The sequence below is a fragment of the Cyprinus carpio genome, chromosome B17 (assembly GCF_018340385.1).
Source record: "Cyprinus carpio isolate SPL01 chromosome B17, ASM1834038v1, whole genome shotgun sequence".
Taxonomy (NCBI): domain Eukaryota; kingdom Metazoa; phylum Chordata; class Actinopteri; order Cypriniformes; family Cyprinidae; genus Cyprinus; species Cyprinus carpio.
The window spans coordinates 27,571,074-27,582,397 of NC_056613.1; the positions used below are offsets into that span (position 1 = coordinate 27,571,074).

Consider the following 11,324-nt stretch of genomic DNA (forward strand, 5'->3'; position numbering starts at 1 on the left):
AAATAATTAATATACACACTTAAATTATTGAACGCGGCTACTTTGTCAGATGCATGTAAGAATTACAGGGATCTGCATCATCAATTTCACTTTACACTTTAAAAAATCTACAACGAATAATCAGTAACGGATAAGGCAAGCAATTAACAGCAATGGAGACAGCTGAATTATATATTGAAATCATTTTAAACTCAACAATACACTTGTACTAATTTGTAATCATGATAAGTCAAGTTTTAGGAGGACATAATAGCGTAAAGTATTAATCAATACAACAATTAATATGGGTGCAACTGAGTGAATCATGTTGGGGGTGACAGGGTGCATGTCAGGTGCTAAATAATGATGTCGTTGGTGCATGGTTTAACAGAATGTTTTTTGTGTAAGAGTGATGTAAAGGTATCTTCCACACACGTGCTCTAACTGGCAGCACAGTATAAATACTGCAGTACTTCCCAACATATGTTCCTTTTTTTTATGTAATGATTAAGAGTAGGAGGATTCATGCACCATTTCCTCCGATGGCAAGACTGAGTTTTTATGGTTTTCAGTGGTTGGTCTATTTGTAATTCACACATAACCAATAAGATTTATGTGCACTGTCACCCTTCAGGCGTGCCTGATTACCAATCATATCATTCTATTAGGCACTGTACTGGTGGTGAGACCTTGCTGAGCGCCACTGTTTTCCTCTGCATTTGTTATCAGATGCGGTGGATTCTGATGAACTTTGATCACTTAGTGATTCTCCTGTTGAACCACAGACAGAGGATGTATTTGGCTAGTAAGCTTAACCAAGTTAGCAGAAAAACCATAACTAGGAGAACAAATAAAGACAATGTAACATATGAAACATTTTCCCAACCTGAGAACAGAATGGAGGTGCTGTTAAATAACATGAAGCACACTATAAAGATCATGTTGATGCTTCAGTGTGGAGGAATGACATGAATGAACAGCAGTGTGTGTGAGGTATGAACAGGATGTGTGCAATGAACACTTCTAAACGGATACACACTCAATGCTCTGTTTGAAGTAAGTCGTTTCACATCGCCACAGATCAGTAAACTTTATTTAGGCTCATAGCGAGACCCCTACTGGTTTATAATAATTTACAACCCATTTGACTGCAACAGCTCTAAAAGCTACTCTGAAATTGAGTTCAGTTTGTGTGCAAGAAAAATCATAAATTCGATTACTATCCGTTTAGCGGGCTGAAACAATGCTTGCATTTGTTAACGTCTGTATTTACTAACTGCACAACTGAAAAATCTCACCGTGAGACTGAACATCCCTTATCAACCATCCCCTCTAGTATTGAATTTCATTCATTGACAGATGAACAGGTGTTAGATGTGAATCTGCCATGTTTTTGTTGACGGTATTATACATTGTGGTTACACTGATGTGCCTCTTGCTTTGCACAGTAATAAACACCACGTGTCAGAGTGCTTGGTAGCTTTGGCAGAGTCAGGTCTAAAGATGCCCCCGTATCCTCACAGCTGATGCTCTCTGCTTAAAACCTTCTCCCAGCTTTCTGTTTTTAACAAAGAAAAGCACTATCTTGCTCAATGGTTACAGTGGGTGGTTTTTCTCTAACCAGTACAATGCTGTTACATGTGATGTTCCCCTCTGCGATACGACTTTAGGGTCACATTGAGATCCTCGTTTACAAAGAGATTGAGGTGATTAGCTCCTAATCCCAAATCCTGTAAAAGAAGATGAGAAATCAGGAAGGAAGAAATTTACAATTAAAAGCAAATTATTCCAAATAGATTCCAAAAAAAAAAAAAGACAAATGTAAAAAAGTTTATTTGTGTTTACCCTAATGGACAGAATAATCCAACACACCATCTCAGAATCTAGTAAAAGGGCTGGGCGAACAAAAGCAAAATCGACACCCACTTGTTTGTTTTGAGCTTGATGTAAAGAAATATCCCAGCCGCTATAAATAAAGGTGCAGGACATTGTTGGTATGGAAATATAATGCTGGAATAGATTAGTCCCTCCTTCAAAAAACTAAGTCATTGAGGAGTTTCTCATATACTGCATTAAACCCGATGCTATGGAGTTGCTTTGTAAAACGAAGGGGGAAAATGAAACATGTAGGTTTCCACATGAACAGGTTACATACTTGTCCTGAATAGAGCAAGAAACAGTCACCCTCACCATCCATTGATTACTTACCTTTCAGATTGGGTCAACACTTGAATAGATTCAGAGGCAGAAATTTTGACACATATTGAACGCACTCAAAGAGAGAGCATGCCCAGGTTCACTTGTATTTACACTTAAGTAATTTCACTCGTATTTGGGCTGTTACGCGGTACTATAGTAATGAATAGCATACGATCCTTTGGAAATGACTGGATCCCTGGCTGTATCTGGATGCAACCGCTTTTTCCGAATCTTCTATTGTCCAAATTTTTGGTGAGCCTGTGTGAATTGTTAGCCTCGTTCGTCTGCTTCTTCAGCTGACAGGAGCGGCACCCGGTGTGGTCTTCTGCTGGCTGTGTAGCCCATCTGATTCAGGGTTTGAACGTAGTGGTGAGTTTCAGAGAGGATATTCGCATGACATATGGTTGTAACGACGTGGTTATTTGAGGTACTGTTGGCCTTTCAATCCATCATCTAAACCCATGCTGCCCATTCTCCTCTGACCTCTGACATCACCAAGGCATTTTTGTCCAAACAACTGCTGCTCCACTGATAGTGTTCTCTTTTCAGGACCATTCTCTGTAAACCCTAGAGATGGTTTTGTGTGTGGAACTCCCGTAGTAAAGTCAGCCAGTGTTTTGAAAATACTCAGACCAGCCCAGTCTGGCACAAACAACAATTCCACGTTCAAAGTCACATAAATGTCCTCTTTCCTTCCCAGGCTGATGCTCAGTGTTGAGACTTCAGCAAGCTATCTTCACCACTATCTAGAGTGGCCTAATATGCATTAAGTTCCTGCCATGTGATTGGCTGATTAGCAAATTTGTTGCTACCAAAGAAAATTGATGATCCACCTTTTCCTGGAGTAAAAATGGGCACCGCCATTTGATTAAATTCTATGGGTGTCAGTTCTGGTCTCTTTAGCCGTCAGTATTATTTTAGCTGTACAAATCTCGTTCATTTTTGCTGCTTGATATTGACAATTGATGTGCCACAGTATCCTATATTACTACCATCTGGTCGTACTGATTAATTAAGAACACACGGGGGTTGGGCCGGTGTTCCCGACTACCACGTTCTGATCTCTAGTAGTCGAGCTTTTTGTGAAGCGTTTTTCGTCTACGATGAATTTTTAGCGGATCAGAGTCGTATACGCTTCATGATTTCTTATAGTGCTGTTTACCCCTAACAGACACCTACGTAAGCAATCGCACGTATGCTGTGCTTTGACGTGCTACTTAGGCAGTCACTATCCATTTGTCCAAGTGCTGAAATGTCCACCTTATAAAAAATGGTTCGTATTGTCGGCAACCCTTTAAGCTTGTATCTGTTTATTATCGACGGTAACCTAATGCTGCGATCAGGACAGACACTTGGATATAATAACTATAATACAACTACATATTATATATAGTTACAGTAGTATGCGTTATAATATTATTTACTGATTTTATACATGCACACAGTTATATATAATAGTACTTTACCGGTGAATCTACCGTACCGAGAGAGAGCCCGGACGATTCGAGAGCATGAGAGAGAGAGATGAAGGAGACGTAAGTTCTGGGTTTAATCTAGGTAGCTCGCGCAGATGTCGCTCTTCTTTTCGTTTTATTCGCACCACCTATCCACCCATTGGACGCATTGAACATATTTTCCCCCGAGATCTTTCAAGCATTTCCTACATTATTAGTTCTTTATTCGTTTTTTATTTTCACATATCTATTTAATTTAGATGTGTATTTCAATTTTTTCTGTCCCCTTTTAATTATTTCATTATAAAGGAATAAAAAAAAAGTAATGAAAACAAGTCAAAAGTGTACAATATAAGCAACAAATCAAATCCTTATATTATACTCACAATTGACACTTGAATCAAGTTAAAGGTGCCAATCATGCCGAGTGTCCTGCTAGGTGGACTGCATAAATCTGCCTTCTTAACGATGGACTTAGGGCTTGACTGATTACTCCAGAGGCACTGCGTAGAATCTACGATGATTTTCAAGTGCTACTTAAGTTACGATGCTTTTGGGGGAAACAGACCGTAATATTAACAGCAGTTGTATGATCGTTTTTACGAATTTATCTATAGTCTTATCAAAGAGCTTTTTGGAAACTTAGCCCTGGTTTGTACTGCAAACAGAATTTTAACGTTTACCTGCACGTCTGTTATTCTCCTCGTTGTTTACCTATAGCGGCCGGCTAATGAAACAAAAGTTCTCACCCATAGGCGTACTTCCACATTCGAGGAAAAAAGGGGTGATATGTTTACCTAATAAAGTGCCCGCTGATAATGAATATCTTTATATATATATATATATATATATATATATAATACTGATATATAGCATATATATATTCATATATATACTACTTCCAATATTACTTCATACAACTTAAGATGGGTGCACTGAGTGATCATGTTTGGGGGTGTATGGGTGCATTCAGGTGCTAATAATGTTGTTGTGGTGACAGGGTTTAACAGAAGGTTTTTGTAAGAGTGATTAAGGATCTTCCACACTGTGCTCTACTGGCAGCACAGTAATATACTGGAGTACTCGCAACATGTTTCCTTTTTTAATTGTTACATACAAGAAGCTAGAGGATTCTGCACCATTTCCTCCAATGCTGAACTGAATTTTATACTTGGCCTCTCAGTGGTTGCCGATTTGTGTAAGCACACCTACCAATAAGATTTAGAGCACTTCACCCTTCAGCTGCTGATACCATAATATTATGTAATAGTCTGTACTGGTGTGAGAACAAGCTGATCTGAACTGTTTTCAGCTTTTGTTATCAGATGAGGTGGCATTCTGAGGAACTTGATCACTTAGTGATTCTCCCTGTTGAAAACACAGACAGAGGTGTCTTTTGGCTAGTAGGTACAAAGTACGCAGAAAAACAATAACTGGAGGAACAAATAAAGACAATAAACAATGAAATATTTTACCTGAGACCCAGAATGGAGGTGCTGCTAAATAAATGAAGCACACTATAAATATCATGTTGATGCTTCAGTGCTGGAGGAATGACTATGAATCACCGAACAGCAGTGTGTGTGAGGTCTGAACAGGATGTGTAGAATGAACCACTTTAAATCGAACCACAAACTCAATGCTCTGTTTTTATAAAGACTGTTTCACTCCACGTGATCAGTAACTTTATTTAGCCTCAAAGGAGACCCCTACTGGTTATAATAAAAACAATTTCAACAAATCAACTCTAAAGGACTATAAATTAAGTTCATAAATTAGACTACTTGAAGTTAATGCCACTAAAACATGTTTAGATTTTTTTTTTTTTTTACGTGTGAATAGTTTAAATTTATGTGCATGAACTAACATAAAAACTACAAATTTTTTTTTATAGAGAAATACGTTTCCACTCATCCCTATAGTAATGTAGAATTTCATACATTGACAGGATGAGCAGATGTAGATGTGAATCTGCATGTTTTTGTTGAGGTTATAGATTTTGTTTACAGCTCACAGCTGATGCTCTCTGCTTAAAATCCTTCTCCCAGCTTTTTCCCTCTGATCAAATTCAAAAATAAATAACCATAAAATGAACGCATGTACGTTGTAGATGCATGACAGGAATTACAGTGACTGCATCATCAATTTCACTTTACACTTTAAAAAAATACAAGTGTCAAAATAACATAATAAGTAACAGGATACTGCCAAGCAATTTAACAGCAATGGAGATAGCTGAATTATATAAAATAATTTTAAAAAACACTAAAATGTATAATTGTATATATGAATTAAATGCTTAGAGAACATAATAGCATATAAAATTATCATGACAACAACGTAATATGGGTGCACTGCTCATGTTTGGGGGTGTATGGGTGCATTCAGGTGCTAATAATGTTGTGGTGACAGGGTTTAACAGAAGGTTTTTGAAGAGTGATTAAGGATTTTCCACACTGTGCTTTACTGGCAGCACAGTAATATACTGCAGTACTCCCACATGTTCCCTTTTTAATGTCTACCATTAAGAGTAGAGATTCTGCACCATTGCCTTTAATTGCGGAACTGATTTTTTATATTGGTTTTCGGTGGTTGAGATCTTTGTAATACATCATATACACAAATAAGATTTAAAGCAGCTATCAACCCTTCAGCTGCTGATACCATAATATTTGAGTAATAGTCTGAAATGGTGTGAGAACAGCTGGTATCTGAACTTTTTTGTTTTTCAAGCATTTTGTTATCAGATGAGGTGGATTCTGATGATACTTGATCAACTTAGTGATTCTCCTGTTGAAAACAGACAGAGGTGTATTTGGGCTAGTAGTACAAGTAAGCAGAAAAACAATAACTGGCGGAACAAATTAAGACAATAAACAATGAAATATTTTTACCTGAGACCCAGAATGGAGGTGCTGCTCAAATAAATCAGCACACTGTAAATATCATGGTGATGCTTCAGTGCCTGGAGGAATGACATGAATGAACAGCAGTGTGTGTGAGGTTTGAACAGGATGTGTAGAATGAACCACTTTTAACGAACGAAACACAAACTCAATGCTCTGTTTTATAAAGCTAGTTTCACTCCACATGATCAGTAACCTTTATTTAGCCTCAAAAGGAGTCCCCACTACTGGTTTATAAAAAACTAATTCAACAAATTCCAAAACTCCTCTTGTGCCTGCTGCTGAGAATGCACTCAGGAGGACACGATCAGGAGAGTTCTAACAGTTCAGACATTGTGTGAATCTTGCACAGACTGATAGTTTTGTGTCTTTACACTCAATGTATCGTCAACGAGCCGCAGAGTTTAAGTTTGTTTCGTTTGTGTATGTTTTTTTTTTTTTAGTTTTCTCTAGTTTTTATTGTATGTTTTATCCATGATTCCATCCACTTGACATTATAAGAGTGATAGACTGCAACGGTTTGAGTTAAAAATCTTGGTCTGTGTGATACTGAAGAAACAAAGTCACCTAGCATCTTGGATGCCCTGGTGGTAAGCAGATAAACATCAAATTTTCATTTTTGGGTGAACTATAATTTTTAGTATTTAAAATGTATTTGGCCATTACAGACAACAACAGAAAACAAATGTCATGCATATACACTAAGACTAAGTAAGGAATTTTTCATCTGTTTGGAAAGTTTTAATTGGACAGAACACATTTAGAGGTGTGTGTTTCACTAGCAAAATAATCATACTATTGAAATCAGTTGTAGGTGAGTCACTTCATATGAAGTTATTCATATGGAGTGTTCAAAATCATTTAAATGTAAAGCTTGGTTTGTATCAGAACGTCACAGATGGCAGCTGCCTGTGTAAGTAGGAAGGGAACTCACTAGGCTCTGAAAAAGAGCATTATATTATCTAGCAGTGGTTTATCACAGGTGTAGGACTATAAACAATAATTCTTAATACTGGGTTTTTGTAAGGGAGGAACAAATTTAGTGTTACTGTGTAATAGGCTGCACAGAAATAAACAGCACTGTTTTCTGATGTAGAATTGATCAGAGTTAAAGAGCCATGAAAATTATTTGCATCACCACGTATTTTAATTTTGTTCTGGAAAGCTTTTTCTGAGTATCCAGTGTCACCAAGTAGAATATCCCATGAATGTTAACTCTTCACTCTGGGATTGCTTGTACCACAACAGGCGGTCATAGCCTGGGATTTTGTGGAAGCACTTAATTTCAGGAGATTCGCCATAATTTATTATCAGATTGTAAGGTTTCTGGTGAACAGTCATGTCACCCTTTTCACCTGTGAAAACAAAAATCACAATTACAAACCTACAGAAAAACAACAGAAATCACAACTACAAACCTAAATTTGTATTATTAGGAAGTGTATTATGACATATAATTATATTAACATTACCTGAGACTGATAGCATCAAACTTATGTATATGAACAGATTCAGGAACATTCTGAGTGGGGGCTTATAGAAGTAGTGACAGGTCTGACGTGCATTCACTGAGTATATAAACTACCAGAGTGTCATAAGTGATGCATGAAGACACACTGCCCCCAACTGATAGGAAACTACGCCGTTTCATTCTAACTGATGCATAACATCAAGGCTGTTGGAATACAATTCATAGATTGTGATCTTTGCAAATGTGTAGGATGTTGTGTTTAACAGATCAGATCTCTGAGGGTTTTTGTGAGGTAAAATGCACATTTTTAGTACTGTGCACGTGCAGCACAGAAGTACATGCCATTGTCTTGAGTTTGTCTTAATTTTAGAGAGTAAAGATCTGCTTCTCCCCTCACTTCAAAGAGCTCTGTATATTCATGCTCAATAGCTGGTATTTTATAATACACATATCTGATGAGTTTAAGGTCTGGAGCACCAAGTCAGCTGCTGATATCACAGAAAAGTGACATAATCATTAATGTTGTGGCTGCACTTGACATGCAGTGTTTCATAAAGATTCAGCAGTAGATCTGGAGGTACTTGGTGAACTTTACTGCTAACAGGTCCCGGACAAAAGGAAACAATGCAATCATTATAAATTATGTCAAAGTGTATAAATTTGTTGGGTATTAATTATGCTGGTCTCCAGTGAATTTCCTGTTTGCCAGAACACAGAAGCAATAACCACAAACCAAAAACTCTGATCATATTGAATGAGTTAGAGTCTGAACTGAAGACATTTGAGGTAAGAGACATAGGTTGTGACATCAGACTCAGCAGATGTTTGGAGCGAAATCCACGTTAAAACTGCAATTCAAAGGTGAGTCGATAAGCATTCTGTGGTCAATTGTAGCCCGTCAGCCGGCTTTTGTATAAATGATACACCAAAATGTGTGGCACTGTGTAGATGCTACACAGAAATATGTGACAGTATCATTAAACTCCAGGGATTGTTTGTTAATTTGCCGATTTTTATTTCCATCACCATCTAAATTTAATTTGTTTTGACTTCAGACTCTTAATTATGGAATATACCAAGGAGCTATCCCAATAAACAACCTGTCCATCCCAGGTTTGTTTATATACCACAGGATACGGTCATAGCTTGAGATGCAATGGGAACACTACAGCTCTGGAGAATCTGTAACATTCACTATCACGTCACAAGGATTCTGAACACTTAGTCACTCAGAGTGGAACCTACAAAAAAAAAAAAAAAAAAAAAAATGAAATGCTTGAGGCAGTTTAAGCAGTGATCATGAATTTCATCTCTACAGATTGGGTTTGTGATGTACTGTAGCTAATATCATATGTAAATGAATGTAATATATTTAAAAATAATAATAATAGCAATACATACCCTGAATCCAGAGTGGAGAACAAATAGAGGTTGCATAAATTAATCAGAAGTTGACTCATGTTGACACAAGTTAACTCTTCCTTAAGAACAAAGTGATGTGTGCTATTCCCATGCCAGTGGAAAGAGAACGGGATTATGTATGAGATATAAGAAATGTTTCCATCTTTTACAGAGGATGTCATATTGGGGTAAAATCTAAAAATATTTGTAGTTACAACACTGCCCTCTGTTGTTCCACATTTTAAACTATAAAATGAATAACCAGATTTTTGTTTGTTTGTTTGTTTAAATTAGAAGTTTAATTAAAATAAAATTAGTAAAAAAAAAAAAAGAATTATGTAAACTCACTGAGGTTAATCCTCTATGACTTTATTTTTTTATTGGGGTCTGAGGCTGCGGAGCTTTCAAATGAAAAAAAAAAAAAAAGATCCTTATCAGGCTGATATTTTGATTTTATTTTTGAACTTATCCTCAACTGCATCACTAGAACCCACAAGATATCCAAGCAACTCCAAACTTTTGCCACGCTTTTGTTTGTACTAGAGCATGACATTGTAAGATGAACTACGAGAACAGTGGAGGTCTTCAGATTGTTCAGGATCCTTGATCAGATCTTTGGGAGTCTGATGGATATCTTTACTATTTGAAATATCTTTTTAAAAAAGGTGGAAATATGTTAATAATTTCATACAGTCCTGTTTATGCTTTTATTGAATAATTATTTATTCATTTTAATTTATAATAATAATACTTAGCTGTTTATTAAATAGTGGGAAAAACCATGACTTTGTAAAAAAAAAATGTGAAGGATGTGTATAGTCAAATATTTTCTACCTGAGAGACAGATGAGAAAAAAAAAAACACTGAGGACAGTCCTGATCATGTTTACTTGTTGTGAGAATGTGCTAGCTGTGAGTTTACAGGTATGTCATGTAAAATACATAAAGATCTAAGTCCTTCTATAAGGCTGCATTGTGACAAACACGAGCGCCACCTGTCTGTGTGATCTTTTTTATATCAGTTGTCATGACAGATTAAAAAGGTGGGTTTTTGTACATCTGTGAAATGATTCTGCTTCACTGTGTTCACTCACTGCACACAATACAGCGCATTGTCATCAGACTCCAGACTTATCACAGTAAGAACACCCTTGGCAGCAGATTCATGTTTGACTGAGTATTTCGTTTTTTCCAGCTTTCCAAATTCCACAGTGCCAAAACTTGTTGTGAACACTATGAGCTCCATAGTTTTTCCTTGATGCTGACGAAACCAGTACATTGTGTTATAAGTATCACCTTTAGTGTGATTGCAGTTGAGAGTGGCATTTTCCTTAGCAGCGAGCATAAAGTTTGGTGACTGTGTAACAGCATTTACATCTGCAAAACCTGACAAAAGAAGTATGGAAAATATAGAATATATAGTTAATATGAGTGCATGTTAGATTTGATTTCAATGCTTTTTCATTGAGATTGTCAAATACCTGTGATCCACTGAAGTGATATGATGAGAAAAACTAACCCTGGATTCATCTTGGCACCTGGTTTCAATATAATGCCAACAGCATGACAATTTCTGATTCTCCAAGACAAAATGTGACATGTCTTATGTGCTGTCACTAACCGGAGAGGTGTTACCACTGAATCTGGGTTTTCATTACATCAAAAGGGGTGTAGAATATTCTGGGTGTGTTCAAAAAATCCACAACTACAAAAGCAGAGCAAATATTAGTATGTGGATGCAAACAAGCTAGGCGGAAAAATCCTTAATCAAATAACATCTGCAAAGAGGAAATCAATGGAAATTGAATGGCTGGGAGCAGTTAAAGGGATAGTTGACCACAAAATTTATATTCTGTTATTTACATACCCTCATGTAAGCTCCAAACCTGCATAATTATGATTTTTACGGAAACTA

At 36.8% G+C, this 11,324-nt stretch overlaps 1 gene segment (V, D, J or C); it reads right to left on the bottom strand.

The window, feature by feature from the left end:
* Positions 1–10,499: 10,499 nt before the first annotated feature.
* LOC109070036 lies at positions 10,500–11,021 on the bottom strand. The segment is given in 2 exon segments: positions 10,500–10,795; positions 10,891–11,021. Coding segments are annotated over 2 exon segments (345 nt in total).
* Positions 11,022–11,324: the final 303 nt, after the last annotated feature.